At 36.0% G+C, this 18,665-nt stretch overlaps 1 protein-coding gene across 1 annotated transcript in view; it reads left to right on the top strand.

Moving 5' to 3' along the window:
- Positions 1 to 18,665, top strand: part of LOC124370957 (collagen alpha-1(I) chain-like) — a 91,204-nt gene that overhangs the window by 19,074 nt on the left and 53,465 nt on the right. The window contains 3 exon segments of the mRNA XM_046829263.1: positions 958 to 1,155; positions 7,917 to 7,970; positions 8,422 to 8,512. Of these exon segments, the coding sequence (XP_046685219.1) occupies positions 958 to 1,155; positions 7,917 to 7,970; positions 8,422 to 8,512 (343 nt within the window).

Here is an 18,665-nt window from a genome sequence, read left to right as displayed (position 1 = left end):
TATATGACTATTTTAATACCGTATTATAGAATTTGTAGAGTAATTATAAAATTGATATATTTCAGTATATATGCTTTCTACGATGGAAATTTTATCTAATAGTATATTGCTGATTCAGTAAAGATTTAAAAAATGTTTTTGCAAAATCGTACTCTTCAAACGACAAAATTAGTTTATTTCCACTAGAAAATTGAGCATTCAGAAATCAATTTCAAATTTAGCTTGTATTGAAAGTTAAAATTATATATTTTTGGCGAAATCTCTCAATGTGATTAATATTGCACATACTTAATTCTATTGTACAAGTAATTGACAAAGAACTATTTACGTATTGTGATTTATAAGTTTATTATATTTTGTAAATGATAAACTGATGAGCATTTGTTAAAGAAATTAAATGAAATTTGTTCCCTCTAAATTTATTTAAATTGGAAATCCGGGAGTAAACATCCATTGAAGTCGACATAACCTTGAAGCAGGCAATGTAAATAAGTTGAAAACTATATGTTACTAAGTATTTTGAATAATCCTTGATCATTAAAAGTGCTTCGATTTGATTATAGCATAAACAGAAAATAATAAATGGAATTAATCTTAAAGCCTGTAAAGGGCCATAATAGACATATTTTTAGACTTGAGACGAGGCATTTTAGTAAAATCTTCACTGTAAAAATATCAAATATAATTTTAAAGGTCTATGATATGAGATATTATAACAAATATTAACATATATACTTAGAAAAACACTTTTCTTGCCTGTAAAATTTTCTGCTTCTTTTACACAATTACATTTAAACATATGAACTGTCTATTAAGCCTGATAAAAGGATTCCAGGCAGCAAAAGAATGCTTCAGCTTCAAAACAAAACCACATTAACAGAATCCTTGGTATAAAGCTTTAAACAAAACCATGTCATCAGATGTTTCGTTAAAAGTGCATTAATGTTTATCTGACAGGGACTACCAGGAATATCGGGAAACCCTGGAGCACCAGGGAAAGATGGTGAGCCGGGAGTACAGGGTCCTCCAGGACAATCGGGACCCGCAGGACTTCGAGGAGAAAGAGGATTCCCGGGTGAGAGGGGAGCGGTTGGGCCCATGGGACCGTCAGGACAGCGTGGGGAGCCTGGAGTTCAAGGCAGTGACGGCGCACCGGTGAGTTAGACTGTAGTGCTAGTCTCCATGCGGAGATTTGAAGAGGGTCAGGATTCTTATTAAACGCAATAATATGATATGTGCTATAATATTTGCACTCTTCATATAATGTACTCTGTAATTAAGCTACATTAAATAGAAACATGTAAATTTTTAAAATATACTTAAAACAAAAGCTTTTATACGTACACTATTTTGAGATTAATCAAATTAAATAAAAATATTTATTGTTCTAAGACGTATACATGCATAGAACATAGTCATTAAATAGTTCTTATTATATAACATCAGAACTATGTATTATATAGTAGTAGTATATGTTGTAAATACCATAACCTAAAATATTAATTGCTATTATACAAACAATGTTATTAAAACTAAAAGCGATACAGTCAATCACGCATCTGTTAATGGCCCAGGCTAAGGAGCTCCGTCCAACAGCTCGTCCACAGAGTAAAACGCATGTTTGATCAAGTACTACTTTAAATTCTTTTTAAAGGATGTCTTAGTTGAGGAAGTTTTCACCCTATGCGGTAGAGCATTGAATATTTTGGTACCAACATATGACATGGATCTTTTGAAGATGTTGCTTTGGTGGTGCGGAAACAGATACAGATGACTATATGTAGGGAAATATTGAAGGTTTTTGAATGTTTACATTGAGACATAAAATATAAACAGTGAAGGCAAAGTCAAAAGGTTTTCATTCGAATGCACTACCCAACAACTGTCACGAGTACCCAGGCCACACACATCACTCTAAAACCTTTTTTCGCAGTTTAAAAACTCTCCAACAGAGTTAACTGGGGCCGTTCCCCAAAAGATTAGCCCATACGTCAGAATAGGAACAAAGTATCCTAAATAAACCAACCCAAGCGTGTTCCTACATAAAACTGTGGACAAATATCTCAATGAATGTATACAGCAACTTAGTTTTTGACATACATGTTTAATAAGTTTTGACCAATCCAAGTTAAAGTCCATGTAAAGTTTCTAACAAGAGTAAGAATCATTCTTCATTACAACAATAGTTGGAAGTGCATTAGCTGTATTTTAGTACTCTAATAATTTGCACTTAATAAATAAAAATACTATGTACACTGTCTTACATCGAAATGTACCGACTTTGAAATCTACGATCTACGTATCTTGTTAATGTGTGAAAATTGTAAAAAATTTCTTGGTCGGAAATTGAAAAGCGCATTTTTCCTAAACAATTTAAAAATGCCTAATTGGAATTGCAAATTGAAACACTGCAAAGGATAGCCGGTGGTGTTGAGCGTTTAGTCTAAAGCTCTCTAGCCTCTTATATTCGCACGGTAAAATTGGTTTAGCTCAAATTCAATTTACACTAAATTCTTTTCTCACAGAATATCTCCATAGTTTCAACTGGACAAGAGTAAACGTTTTATAATTTGTTTTACGAAGAAATTCAATAATCAAAATGTTTGCCGTTAATTATAATGGCCAGTAAACTAATAGCAACAGTACTACTAATAAGATGTTCTGATTTAAGTCACGCTACAGAGTAATATTAAGTTTAAATAACGTACTAATTTAACTTAACGTTCACTATATTACATCTGATTACTATTTAAGATATTCGTAATACATACAAATTGTAAATATTTAAGACATCTTAGTTCACGCGTACTTCAAGTAAAATAATATTTAGTAATTTCCTCTTTTTAAATATAAAACATTCTTATGGAATCTCTTAAAATTCTCCAAGTTTTTACAACTCAATCCAATTTAATGTTCAAAAGCAACTATCAATAACAGTTGATTTCAAAAGTTTTATTTATTATCAAATAAGATATGCTAAGCTAATATTATATAGAGGATTTATTGATTTTATTGATAAAATCTATTTCGATATAGAAAATCGATGTGGGAATCGACAGGCTACGATGCCAATCGTCAAAGGCCCAAACTCCATATAAGCTCCAGGGCAGTCTGATGGTTGTAGGTTGCGCTACCAATCGTCAAAGGCCCAAAATCCACATATACTCCAGGGTGGTCTGAGAGTTGGTAGGTTGCGCTACCAATCGTCAATGGCCCAAACTCCACATATACTCCAGGGTGGTCTGAGAGTTGGTAGGTTGCGCTACAAATAGTCAAAGGCCCAAACTCCACATATTTTTTTTTTCTAACAGAGGGCCAGGTTTCATAGGCCTGGTAGTTGCCTCTCAGCCACCCGGCTTATTGCGCACCCTCTCCCAGGTTTAAGCTGTATCAAATCCCAGGCCTTTACAAAACCATGAGATCTTCTGAACAATGTTTTCCTGTTCCAACCCCTCTTCCGTATGCATAAGAACACCTAGGGATCTTGAGCGTTTGCTCTGTAATGCCGGACATTCAAATATGACGTGCTTGGCTGTTTCGTCAGCCTCGCTACATTTCCTGCACAGGGTTTCCTGAACTGGAATACCTATTCTTTTCAGGTGGCTTCGGAATAACCAATGACCTGTAATAAAACCAGTCACCTTTCGGATCTCCGTTCTACTCATTCTAAGGGCATCTGCTGCAATGTTCCTTGATGGTCCCTTGAGCATCCGCTTTGCTTGTACATTCCCCTCAGTATTTCTCCAATGTTGTACGTGTTTGTTAACCATACACTTGGTAACTGATCTACGTGCTAAGTTATATGAGACCCCACACGTTGGTTCAGGACCGGTAAGAGGACAGTTGGCTCCCAAGTTAGCGCAACTGTCTGCCCCTTCATTACCTGTGATTTCTCTATGCCCAGGAACCCAAGTTAGAATAACTTTATTGGTTTTCGCCAGCAATTTCATGACCTTATGGCATTCCCAGACTGTCTTCGAATTCCAGTCATGGTTGGCCGAGGCCTGCAGAGCAGCCCTGATGTCCGAGTTAATGTAGATGGTTTTGTCTTTGTAGCCCCTTTCCACATTAACTCTTGCACATTCTGCAAGGGCTGTAAATTCAGCCTGAAACACAGTTGCCAGTTTACCTAGGCTAAAGCTTAAGTTAACCCTAGGTCTGGCTCCCCAGACCCCTGCCCCAGTACCCTTCAGAGTCTTTGACCCGTCCGTGTACCAGGTTAGAGCCTTCTTCATGTAGTCAGGCTTACCTTTTGACCATTCCTTCCTTTCAAAAATGTTAACTTGAAATGGTTTTTTCCCAGTCCGTAACCTTTGCCATTCTGTCAGACATCATTTCTAGAATATCCAGTTTGAGAATGTCAACGATCTTGGAGTGCTTACTAGCATGTAATGATGCCAGTTCCCATTGCACCTCAGTCTGTAGGCAGCCATCCTAGCCTATCCTATGACGAATATGTCTAGGGTGGGAGGTTTAGCACTACTTCCATAGCAGCGGTTGGTGTTCCTCTCATGGCGCCCATTGTCCCCAAGCATGCCAACCGCTGTACCTTTGACAGGTTTTTTGCGGCAGTCACCTGTTGGACTTTTGGCCACCATACCACTGAGCCATACACCATCATTGGTCTGATGACGCTGGTGTACAGCCAATGTGACATGTCGGGTCTAAGCCCCCATGTGCATCCTACCGCACGTCTCTCACCATCATCAATGTAGTCTGAGATCGGCTGATTATGTATTCCAGATGACTATTCCAAGTGAGTTTATCATCTAGTTTGACTCCTAGATATTTGAACTCCCTTCTTATCTGTATCTGGCGCCCACATAGGACTGGCTGTGTGATTTCCAGTTTCATCCTACTTGTAAATGGTATCATGACGGTCTTCGATGGATTCACTGCAAGTCCTTCATCGTCACACCATCGCTCCACAATGGCCAGTGCTCTCTGCATCATTTCCAGACACGTAACCATATCCTTGCCTCTTATGAGTATGACATCATCATCTGCATAGCCTTGAGCATACATACCCTGTTCATTCAGAGTCCAGAGTAAGTCATCCACAACTATGTTCCACAGGCTTGGTGATAATACACCTCCTTGTGGACATCCTCGCTGCGTTTTGACCTCTCTTGTGACTCCGCACAGAGATGCCTGTGCTCTTCTGCTCTTAAGCATGTTATTTATCCATCTAACAACAGTTTTCTCCGTACCTCTGGATGTAAGCTTAGACACTATAGAGTGAGTACTCGTATTATCAAAAGCTCCTTCTATATCCAGGAATACTGCTAAAGCTATTTCCTTTTATTCAATAGCTTGCTCAATCTTGCCAACCAGACAGTATAGGGCTGTTTCACAAGATTTGCATTTCTGATAGGCATGTTGATTTGGATGTAAGGGACGGTTGATGAGGACTGTGTCCCTTAAATGCCTATCCAGAACCTTCTCCATGGTCTTGACAAAGAAGGATGTTAGGCTTATTGGTCTATAAGCCTTTGCAACCTCGTAGGAGGGTTTACCTGGCTTCAGGATAAATATAACCCTAGAGTTCCTCCAGGATGAAGGTATGACTCCTGTCGCTAGACTAGTTCTAAACAGTCGTAGAAGCAGAGGTATCACCAAGTCCCCACTTTCCTGCAGTAAAGCAGGAAAAATGCCATCGGTAACTGGTGATTTGAACGGCTTAAACGACTCCAGGGCCTTTTTAATCCCTAAGTAGTTGATAACAGGTTTTGCACAGTTTCAGTCCTCCTTAGACGAGCTATCTCTAGGTTCTCGCCGCCATTCACTAACAACTGTTTCACTGGTTTGAAAAGATCCTGGGAAGTGTGTATTCAGTAAGCACTGAAGAGTCTCCTCAGGATCCTTGGTGTGAGTCCCATCTTCCCTAAGTATAGTACCCACCACATTTATGGGGCTTCGAGCTAGGATTTTTTGGAGTTTTGCACAGTCAGGTACCTTATCAATACTCTGACAGAATTCTCTCCACGAGTTTCTCTTAGCTCTTCTCACCTCTTTATTGCACTCTGTTAGGGCAGCAGAGTACCTATCCCAGTTTCCTGCACGTTTGTATGTATTATATGCTGTTCGAAGGTTTTTCCTCAAGGTTTCCAGCCCCTGGTTCCACCAACATGCTTTTTTCCCTTGAGTTTTTTTTCTATCACGGGGCAGGCTTTGTGGTACGATTCTTTCATGGCGTTTTGCAAAGAGTTCGCCATGTCCTCGACCCCTTGCCCCTGATACCCATTTTCCCTTACTAGATTGCTTTTTAGCTCTGCATTGAAAGCTACCCAATCTGTTTTCTTTGGGTTTCTATAGGTCTCATTTATTTTGTACGACCTCATGTCAAAGGAGATATACCTATGATCTGAAGCAGATGCTTCATCTAGCACACTCCAGTTTAAAACTTTAGTTGCAATATAGTTGCTAGCCAGAGTTATATCTAAGACCTCTTCTCTTACCCCTGTACCTCTTCTTTCTACAAAAGTTGGTTTACGGCCTTGATTCATAATAACTAAGTTAGATTCTACTATAAAATTCAAGAGGCACTCACCCCGATTGTTGATGTTGCTGCTCCCCCAAGCGGTGTGGTGGGCATTCGCATCACAACCGACAATCAGGTGCCTACTCGTAAGGGTTCCGAACTCCAAAATCCGCCTCATCTCCACAGTTGGCGGTGGTTCTGGAGAATCGTATGGGAGGTAAACCGCTGCAAACAGGATTCTGATGTTGCCATCACCTGTCTGCAAGTGAACCTCTGTCACGGCTGTGTTTCTAGAACACATTTGTGCCATTTTTAGTGATTTGATTTTGTTACTGACATATATACACGCTCTAGGGTTGTTACTGCCAGAATCGTATATCAAATTACCTTTAGCGGTGCTCATCCCCATCACACGACTGCCAACGGTCCATGGTTCTTGGATCAGGACCACGCCTATGTCGTCAGCCAGGATCTTCTGGCAGAGTGTTGCCGTAGCTGCTCTGCTGTGTTGTAGGTTTATCTGGAGCACCGCTGTCATCCTCTATTGGTCGTTACCTCCCTGCAGCTTGAAGGTGACCCTGTCGCTGCCCAAAAATGGGCGCATCGCCAGAGGCTTCAGCTTCTTCAGGGAGTCTTCGTCCACATGAAGGACCAGAAATTCGCCATTGGTGCTAGATTTCCCTCCATCAGCAGTCCATTGATCCGTGTCAAGGTCATTTTGGTTTCTGAGGGTTTCGAACTTGCTTGCTGTCCACCTCGATGTCCTTAGGGATAAAAGTTGAAACTTTAAAAATCTTTACCAGGCTTTTAGCTGGGCCCATTTTCAGCTGAACTCCTTCAAAAGGACTCAGCTCCTGCTTCTCCAGCCACTCCTTAGTTTCTGTGTTTACACAAACGACCACTATCGCTCCACCTTCAACATGACAGCTGGACATCCTAGCGTTTTTGCCCTTAAAGGCGCGTTTGCCCAGCACTTTCTTCAGGTTGTTGGCTTCTTCCATCGATAGTTTCACTTCTGGGTGTTCGAGCCGGACAATAGCAAGCTTCTCCACAGAGATCTTTTCGGCATATGTTTCGGGTGTCTTCTTAGTGACACCTCCATCATGCCCCTTCCTTCTTTTCTCCCCTCCCTTTGCTTGTTCTTCAGGTGTCAGCTGTGATAGCAGCCTCTTCACACCTGCATAGCTTGGGGTTTGTTGTTTTTGGGATGGTACGGAATGAGTTTTCCCTTGCTCTGGGGCCCCGACAACAACCAAGTTCCCTTTTGAGGAACCGGCTTCGTGTGTGGTTTTATCAGAGCTCAGTTTTATATACACTAGGGTGATCTGAGAGCTGGTAGGTTGCGCTACCAATCAAACATTTTATTTTTATCAAATAAGATATGCTAAGCTAATATTATATAGAGGATTTATTGTTTTGTAACGTTTTGTCTTAGGGACCTCCTGGGGTCAGAGGTGAAAAGGGACATTCTGGATCACTTGGACTTGTGGTAAGTAATATTACGTTTTTATATTACAGCATTATCAATAAAAAATATTTTTACACTAAGGTGCATTGTAAATAGAAACATAAAACTATATTTAATTATTACAATGTATAAAAAAATAATATTTTAAAAGTTTTAATCGTTGTTTATCGAAAATTGTATACAAATTTACACATGATTCAGTTATGTGTTTTGAATAGGGTATGAAACATAAGTGACGTACATACTATGGCATTACTGATTTTCTTGATTAGGTTAAAATCAAAAATACTATCAATAAGGTAATAATATTTTGCATTTCAAGTATTTAACGGCGTTTGCTACATTTTCAACAATGTTCTGATTAGAAAACACACACACACACACACACACACACACACACACACACACACACACATATATTTAATAATAGCATTTTTTTGAATCCATGCTTTATTTAAATTTCACTGTTTAGGGCTTGCCCGGACTGAGGGGGATGCCCGGCCCTCCAGGAGACAAAGGAGATAGAGGATCCGTTGGTCCAATGGGACCGGAAGGCCCAGAAGGTAAAATATACGCTAAGTTAAATTGTGAAACATTGAATTATTGATAATTAAAAAAAATTGACAGAAAATTATTACAACGAAGCGGAATACAGGTAATTTTTCTCAGCGGCCATCAGGCAGTAATATAAAACATATATATAAAACAACAGCCGATCCCCTTTTAATCCTTATTCTACTCGTCCTCATGGGCCACTGGCCTGTGCGAGGATCTTATCAAACAGAATAAGGGGGAGAATCGATACAGTACAAGGTCGATGTTACTAATAAAAAGTGCAATGGTCACAGACAGGAGTCAAACCTGCGCTATCTCTAACTCAGACTCAAATTCCAACGTCTTAGACCACTCGGCCATCGGCACTACGATCTATGTTTAGGTTTTGTCATTGTAATTAGTCTTTTTTAAATAAGTGCTTATCAAATCTAGAGTTTGAGTGAAAGAGAGTGCTAAAACAGTCTTAACTCCACCATTAAGTAATGTCATTTCTCATTTCATTCTACAACACTGCTAACTTCTGCGAAAGTTTTGTATGATGCAACATTCCAAAATTCCAACGATACCTTCTGTGGCCAAAGAAAAAGTTTACTCAGGTTTTTCTAACACGTTATCAAGAGAAGTATTCAATACTGTTTTGAGATCTAAAGTATACAACACTGAGCGTTAGTATTAGTTAGTCCAAATATTGTATTCCTCCTTGGGTTGTATTCACTCACATGCTTGGCTATAAAGATAATTTCTTTCCAATAATCCAAATAATGTTTTGTTTATTGTTGTGTTCATAATATATCATAATTCTATTGTATGTTACAAATGAAAGTTTTATTAAAAGTTCATGGAATCTTGAATCTGTTTGTGGGTTCCAAAGTAGTTGTCTAAAATGTCTAGGTCTAGTGATGAACGGTTATGTTAAATGCACATTTTGAGAATTCTGTGTCAGTGTATTAGTCATCCTCTTGGCTCAGAAAGGCCTCAGCCTCTTTTTGATTAGGATCACATTCAAGAACTATATTCAGCATAAATGAAAATGTGAATGGCCATCAAAGATAAACAAACCTTGGATGGAACAGAAATGAAGGAAAATTTGGCAGTCAAACTCGAAGAACAATAATAATACAATAAAAAGATAAAACTTGTATTTAACAACTGAATATAAATTAAAAAAACTCCTCTTTCCGTTGAGACAAGGGAAGTGAATATTTATTCATTTTTTATTTGTCCGCCCTCATGGGCCACTGGCCTGTGCGAGGATCTTATCAAACAGAATAAGGGGGAGAGGCGATACAGTACAAGATCAATGGTACTGATAAAAAGTGCAATGGTCACAGACAGGATTTGAACCTGCGTTATCTCTAACTCAGACCCAAAGTCTAACGACTTAGACCGCTCGGCCATCACCACTCCCAATACTCCTCACTGTTGTTAAACGCCGCATTGGATCGTCAGATAGCGATGTTATAATGTTAATATTGATTACGGGCATTTCGGACGTTGTTCATTGTTATAAAATATATAAGATATAAGTTACAAAAATATAGAACCGCAAGTTTCAAGAACTGGAATGTGTCCTCGTATACAGGCATCAAAACCTAACACATACTGTTAGATATACACAGAAAAACACATTTCGTTTGTATCTGTAATTTAATTAGTTTTAATTTTTATCCACTCTTATATTCACCCCTGGAGAAGAGGATGGGTTCTAGTTCTCGAAACGTATATTTTCTGTGACATACAGTTTTTGTGTTAGTAATACCACTTAAACGTTTGAGAAGATCTGAAATCGTATTGAAAGTGAAACTGAATTTAATCCTTTGTTTGTTGCTAAGAGATAAAGCTGTCCCAGTCGATTTCCTCTCAATAATGAAAATAAGCTACATAGTATGATTTATATTGATGGATGGCAAAAATGAGGATTCAACAAGATAAGCAATATCATAACTTGGAGAACAATAACTGACCACTTTGACTGAAACCTTAGCCTATTTAGACTTAGCTTAACCGCCCTGAATAAGTATAGAAATTTTCGTGTAGTCAGGTTATTTTTTAATAATTATAAACAAAGAAAAAAACTGTCAAGGCTTGACGTTATAAGCTCTATCAAAATATCAGTGGAGTAGAAACCAACAAAATATATGTCTAGGAATAACATGAATCCACTCCTAAAAAACTGGCGTTCTACTAAAACAGTATCGAAACATAAATGTGATGAAAGATAGGCAAAAATCTAAAACGAGTGATGCATGTTCACGAGAAAAACTCTATATGACAAATAAACATACCGTTTATTTAAATATAAAAGAAAATACCGGTACGTTAATGTATCTAATTGACATCTTAGTTCAACATAAAGCTAACTGGCCCAATAAATATATAGTAATCTGTTCTATAGTAAAATATTGTCGTCTTGTACGCGTGGAATATCGGGTCACTATCGATTTTTCGATGAATCGAGTTCCAATTGTAGTGTGACACTAATCGATTACAAGTAGTAGTAAATTGTAGGTTCTAGGACAGAATGTTATCTCTCTGCGGGGGGTCCTTATCAGTGATAACCTCTGACCTTTTCCGCATTCCAATGATAAACACGCGCTAGATAACCCGGACCCCAATTAAAAAATCAATTAGATAAGGCTTATCAAAGATAACCTTCGACTTTTTCCGGTTTGGCACGCGCCAGATAACCTTGAGCTCAATTAAAAAGCATTTTGATACGTCTTATCGGAGATTTAGCACGCGTCACTATTGTTTACGTTTCGTATCGCGGTCTACTGACCTCAGGTTCACGGACGTTACTGACGTCAGTGATGTTATTGTTTACACTTGTCAACAAGAGAAAATTTTGTGTGAGATGCTTGGGTACGATATATTTAATGTTATAATAGAAAAAAACTGGAGAATTTCGACCTGTTCAGAGTGGATTCGTATCGTCTACCAAGTGGACTTTCGGAGATTCTAAATGGTACAAGGCTTAAACATTTCAAACCACTTTCACGTAAATAGCGTGAACCAACACAGAACTCTCAAGTTTCATCTAGTGAGGAAAATACTCGCGTTGTGATTCAATCTCATTATTATTATTATGAACGCGTGGGTAACGATCCGTTTGTATAAAAAACAAAGAGTTTGTGGATACTCGATTCATGAAACATTGATAATATCACTTTTAATGAACTGAGATATTGTCAGTACCCAAATCTAATAAACTAGACCTTGAGTTTGAAGTGAAAGCAACGACAGTTAACGATCATGTGCCTCCTAATCCTCTAGATGAGGGGTATAAAAATGTGTGCGTAAAACTTTAAATATGAATATACAAACAGCAATTACAAGCGTGAACGGTATCTCGTTAAAGATTTTTTCAGAATTTACTGTTTTTGTTGTGCAATTCGATTGTGTTCGTAGTTAGGCTATGACTCATTGTCGATAATAATGTGCTTATTAATCATATTTAGTTGTTATAAATGGAAAACTTCACAATGGTATTTATTATTATAAATTTGCTCCATCATGGTGATATTAAGTGCAACATACGCACTCTTCCTTCATGTTGTTTGTGTTGTTTATAGTCAACATAATTTTACATCTCAACATTGGATTAATGGGAGCACACATATAGCTCACGCAATACCAAACAAAACAAAAATAAATTTATACTATTCGCCACAATCATCTGATCAACGTTACTAAGCTTGAATTATTTAAATATTACACATGAGAAAAGTGGTGAATTTCATAAAGATGAACCCACTGGAGCAACACTTTCGTTTGAAGATGACAGTGAATACGATTTAAATGATTTATATGGTGGAGAAGGAATGAAACTCCTCTGAAGAGATCCTAACATCAGAAGACAATTACACTTATTACAATTCGAATTCGGAAAATAATTGTTGTCAACAATTTGATGAATGTTTAGAAATTAATGAATCTTTTAAAAAAGACATTGAAGACTATAATATTACGAGGATACAACAGTTAAATGGTGTAATTATAAGGTTGAACGCGACGATACATGTATTAGAGCATGATGCTGGAGTAAGGAATAGAGATTTGTATGAATTAAAATCCGGAAGATCAAGATGTAAAATACTATCGAAAAGAGAAATATGAATAGACATCATCGCAATGGTTGAACATGAAACTATGCATTATATCTTATCAGAAACCTTTGAACCACATATTATGACGTAATTTTAAAATATAGATATTTATATCGTGTTTTTGTATTTCTTGCATATCATTCTGTGACCTGGCTCTGAATTGAACGGATAAAAATGGAGTTTTATTATAGATTTTCAAGGTTTTAAAAATGTTTCCAACGAGTTTATAGTGAAAGAACTAGCTCTTATATCTACAGATGCACAAGTATATGAACTTCATCTGTTTCAACCGCCATGTGATTTGATGAACTTCCTCATAAACTTTCAAAAACAAGTAATTTGTTTAGAAAGAAAATATCATGGACTGTTTTGGGGATCAGGATCAGGTTGTAGAGACACAAATGAACTGAAGGATATATTTTAAAAATTTGAATTTAAATGGTAACGTTTACGTGAAAGGAAATGAAAAAACAGAAGTTTATCACTAATTTACTATCAGATTTTGATGTAAATGTTGTGAAATTTAGAAGATCTCGGTTGTCCTTGTTTTAGCAACTTTAAGATCTTGTTTTTCCAGCCATCCTTGATGAAACAATGTAATTTTAATCATACCTTTCACAACTGTGCTTATGTTAATGTTCATGTTTTGTTAAATTGGTTGAAAAACCAAAAAATTTGGTGGAGGAAAGAGTTGAAAAAAGTAAATTTGGCTATTAAAGAGTGTTACTATAAAGGATACAAGAATATGACAGTGGAACTAGTCAAGTGTCTTCCAAAAGAGTTTATTGTAAACCACTCTGAGGACGTGGAAAAACGTGTATGATTAAGCTTCCGGATAAAATGAAATATGATGTGGATATTTTATTAAGTATGAAGTGTACGGAACATTATCCAGATAATACAAACTCCGAAGAGAAGGCATTGCAATTATTGTCTAACCAAGAAGGTTGCATCATCATCATCTGTACAAAGTTCATAGATAAATGAACTCTATTGTGAAATAATTGACAGTAATTGGCTTGCCAGTCTAATTGTAAACAACGATGACAGAAAACGGCCATACGATGAGTGTTGCAGAATGTTCAATTTCAGTAAAAAGGATTTAATAACGTCAGGATTTTACCGATCAAAATGTTTTGAATATATTGTTTGCTGTGGATGCGGGTGGCAGTCAGATAACTCAAGTCTCACCATAAGACATGTAAATTTTATACATAAAATCAACAATCCTGACTGTGAAATGAGCAAGTTTATAAAAGAAGATTATAGTAATTATGATAAATATAAGAAATCTGTTTTGGAAACAGAAGAAATGATGAGAGAAACTTTCATGCGTTGGCCTAAATCTTACCCTTCTGTGGAGAAAATGGTACAAAAACAGGATTATTCTACACTGGAGATGGGTGATGCAACTACGTGTATCAGCCTGTGGCGTTACACTGGGATCACTGGTCACCTCAAGATGATCCGCAAGAAGAAACACAGGAAAGGTTCACCATTTTGTAAACTTGTTACATAAGTGTAAAATAAATAGTATTTATGTGTAATATATTTCGTTATTATTTTCACTTTTGTTATACACCTCATGATGAATACATTAAGCGTAAGAGCAGGTATAGCAAGAGAATTGCATAAAACAAGCACGTAGGAATTTTCATACTGTCATGTTGAACTTAAGGGTATTAATGATCTGTATCAAGCTGATTTGGTGGAAATGATTCCATTTCAAAAACAAAATAAGGGTTTTAAAAATATAATGACAATCATTAATTGTTTCAGTAAATTTGCGATTGCTATACCGTTGAAGTCTAAAATGGGAATTGAAATTGAGAAAGCTCTAAAACCAATATTATTAAAATATCCTATGAAACATTTTCAGACTGACCAAGGAACTGAATGGTTCAATTCTAGAGTTAAATCGTTACTAAATAGGTATAACATAAATCATTATCATACATTCTCAGATAAAAAAGCTGTAATCGTTGAAAGGTTTAAACCGCACACTGAAAAGTAAAATGTGGAGAGCGTTTTGTGAACAAGGTAGTTACCGCTGGCTCGGTTTATTACCAAAGCTTGTAAACGTATATAACAATACTGTTCACAGAAACTATAGGAGTCAAACCTGTTGATGTAACAAATCTAAATGAGAGAGATATTTTATTAAGGATTGTTAAAACCCGTAAAAACTCCCTCAGTTAAAACAAAAATTCAAAGTTGGTGATCCAGTTAGAGTAAGCAAAAAATCTAAAGTGTTTACTAAAGGTTATTTTCCTCAATGGAGCAATGAAATATATACTGTATAAAAGTACAGTTAACGAAACCTATTACATATATATTAAGAGATGATAAAGGAAATGTCATTAAAGGAGGATTCTATCAAGAGGAACTAAGCAAAACCAATTACAAAGACTCGTATTTAGTAGAAAAGATTGTTAGGAAAAAAAGGTGATAAAGTTTTAGTGCGTTGGTTAGGATTTGATAAATCACATGACAGTTGGATTAATAAGTAGATCTTCTATAATTGAAGTTTGAAAAACAAAAAAATAATTTTTCTGTTATAAATTTAGAATATGATAATAAAGGAGAAGAATTCAGAATACAAAAAACATCATGGTTAAATTATTACCTAATTCTATAAGATGTATAATTTGGCGGTCCTTCCAACTGCGGAAAAACGAACTTAATGTTAAATTTATTATTTTCTCCGCAAGGTCTGTTTTTTGAGAATATTTATATATTCTCGAAATCATTGTAATCAATCAAAGTATGAGTTTTTGAAATGTGTGTTAAAAAAACTTCCTGAGATTGGATACTTTTCGTTTTCAGACAACGATGAAGTCCCACACCCAAGTGAAGGTGAAACCGAATTCCATAATGATTTTTGATGATGTAGCTTGTGGTAAACAAAACTAATATAAAAAATTACTTCTCCATGGGAAGACATAATGATGTTGATACGTTTTATATTTGTCAAAACGTACAGTTACATTCCAAAACAGTTGGTACGTGATAATGCTAAATTTTATAGTTGTTTTCAAACAAGATGAACGTAACTTGCAACATATCTACCATGATCATGTAAACCCTGACATGAGTTTCGATACATTTAGAACTATTTGCTTTAGGGTATGGGATCAAGGAAACAATAAATTTATTGTTATCGATAGAGAAAGTCAAGTTAATAAAGGACGTTATCGATCAGGATTTGATACGTTTGTAACACTATAAAGGGAGAGGTTACAAATCGTTTTGCATCTCATTTACTCCTTCAGTCGATGTTTGACGATCAAGGAGTAAAGATGAAGAGTGAAGCAACAGAGGACGATCAATGTGAACCAATTGAGAATGAAAAAAATTAACAAAACAAAAGAAGATATTATCAAAGAAATTACAGAACTCCGAAAAAATATAAAACGAAAACATAGAACACTTAAACCGTGACCTTATAGAAACTGAAGATATGTGGAAAAAACAAAATTAAAACCAATATCAGAACCGTTACAAAAACTAGTTGAGGAGGGTGAACAGCTTCAACAACAGCAGCAAGAAGTTAAGAAAGAACTTAAGAGGAAAAGTTTAGAAGGACCATGAAGAAACACCTGCGAAACGTTACTTACCTCAACATCCTCAAGGAGTTAGTTAAGAAAAGCCTCGCCTAAATCTTCCAACTCAACCTGATTATGAGAGTGATTATGAATATGATGATGGTAATAGTGAAGAGCTTCCTACTGCAAAAACGATTAGCAAGTCATGATTCTTATATGGAAACTGAATTAACAAATGATAATTAACGATATTGAAATGAATACACCACCGCCGCCAAAGCAGTTTGACGAGGAAATGGTATACGAGTCAACAAGTGGACAGGAATTATTAAAAACACCCCAAGGAAAAAAAAACTTGCAAAGGAATTTGTTAGAACGTGAGTTTAAGGGGAAAATTGCTTAGAGATTATTTTCTAAAACTTATACAAGGAGGTAAAACTCTAGACCATAATTATGGTATTCGAATCGATGGTGATTCTTGGATGATAGGAGACAAACGAATAGATATTCATGTTGATGATATTTTAATAGATGGAAAAAGATATAAAGGTACACCCGGTCTTTATGAATTAATAGTTATGAACATTCCAAACGATTATATTTATACTGAAGAGGATTTAAATGCATATGCTGACATTTTGAGAGAAACTAACGTTTATAGATTGAATTATTCAGCAACAGGAAAAATTTAGATCTAACAGAGGAAGTAAATATAAAAATATAATTGCTCCTCTGATTAATCGAGTACCAACACTTGAAGACCATCACATGTCAACATATTCTATTTGGTAAATAAAGAAGCTACCGGGAGCGGTATTAATTTAACAAACACCGCACCTAATTATGTCTATTTTGACGATCCAAATGAACTTGTAGATCGATTGAGGTTATTATTAGCATCTCAACAAGCGGGGAACACAGGTCATTCAAATGAAATCAACTCAATCATTGAAGAACTACTTGAATTAGAACCTGTATTGTCAAAAAACGTTGTAGTGAATAAATAAATAAATATTGTTATCAAGTTGAATATTGTTCATTTTATTTCTATTCCTCACATGATATACATGTATCATGAGTGTTGATAAATTTGGTCACCATTCACGATCGACTAAGGTTCTTAGAGGTCCAAAAGGAGAAGGGTTCGAACTTACTATCGAAGGCAATTATGATATGCAAAATAAGAAACTGTGTAATGTCAGAGAACCTACCGAGAAGAACGATGCTGTAAATTAAACTACATCAAAAACAATAGTCTGTTAAGGACCAAAGATGGGAGTTTGTTTAATGCAGAAAATCTAAAAATATCAAATGTTGGAAAAACCTTCAAATTTACAAGATGTAGTTAACGTGCAATATTTAAAAGATTCCATCGAAGACTGTTTAAGGATTGAAAATGGAAAGTTTGATGCGAAAAATAAAGTTATATGCAGTGCTAGTGAACCGGTTGAGGAGTATGACATTGTAAATTTAAAATACTTCAATAAACATGCTGTTAATGTGCAATATTTAAGAGATAACACATTAATACTTAATAAAACAACTAAAGAACTTGATGCAAAGAGTGCTACCATATCAAATCTGTCTAAACCTAAGTTTCTGTACGATGCTGGTGAACAAAATTATATTTTCTAGAAATATTGCCGACATAACCTACGCAATTTATTATCAAATTCACAAAAGGAGTAAGAAAAAGATGACTAAATCCGAATGGATAAATAAAGTTATAAAATATAAAAACATAAATTGGCTTGATCTTTTTTCAGTTAAAGTAGAGTCCCCAGTAAGTGAAGACGTCTCTTAGATGTATTTAAGTAATGGCTGTGCGAAAACAACGCTTCAGTCGTTATTGTGGCTCCGGACTGTTAAGTACAATTTGGAAAAAACTGCAAGTGCTATTATAAATCGAGGAATTGACATTTTACCTTTTGAATTACATTTACCTGGAGGTTATCAGTACTGCGGTCCTGGTACAGATTTACAAAAGAGATTAAGTAGAAACGATCCAGGAATTAACGGTTTTTAGACGCAGCTTGTAAGAAACATGATATAGCGTACTTAAAATATCAAGATACTAATCACAGAGCATACAGATCTTAGCTGAAAAGGCTTGGAATAGATTTAAAGCATCTTCAAGTGTAGGTGAAAAAGCTGCAGCGTGGGCAGTTACAAAATAGATTTAAAGCGAAATCTAAATTAAGTGGTGGATCAATAAGGAAGAAGAAGAAAGCAGTACAGAAGAGGAAACAGATGAAAAAGCGAAATTCTAAATAAGTGTGGTGGATCAATAAGGAAGAAGAAAACAAAGACAAACAAGAAGAGGAAACAGATGAAAAACAAATAAAAATATAAAAAACAATAAGAAAACAAAGACAAACAAGACACAAAACAAAGCAATGAAAAAAACCTTAAGTTTGAGGGAAAGTGCTATATTTAAAACCGTATTCCGGATCAGAGATTAAAAAAAAAAATATATTCATCGAAAATAATAATGAGCTTCCAAGTAAACC

This window comes from Homalodisca vitripennis, unplaced genomic scaffold, assembly GCF_021130785.1.
Source record: "Homalodisca vitripennis isolate AUS2020 unplaced genomic scaffold, UT_GWSS_2.1 ScUCBcl_686;HRSCAF=3237, whole genome shotgun sequence".
In the NCBI taxonomy this organism is placed as follows: Eukaryota; Metazoa; Arthropoda; class Insecta; order Hemiptera; family Cicadellidae; genus Homalodisca; species Homalodisca vitripennis.
Note: the sequence above shows the minus strand (reverse complement) of the source record. Positions and strands in the feature narration are given on the sequence as shown.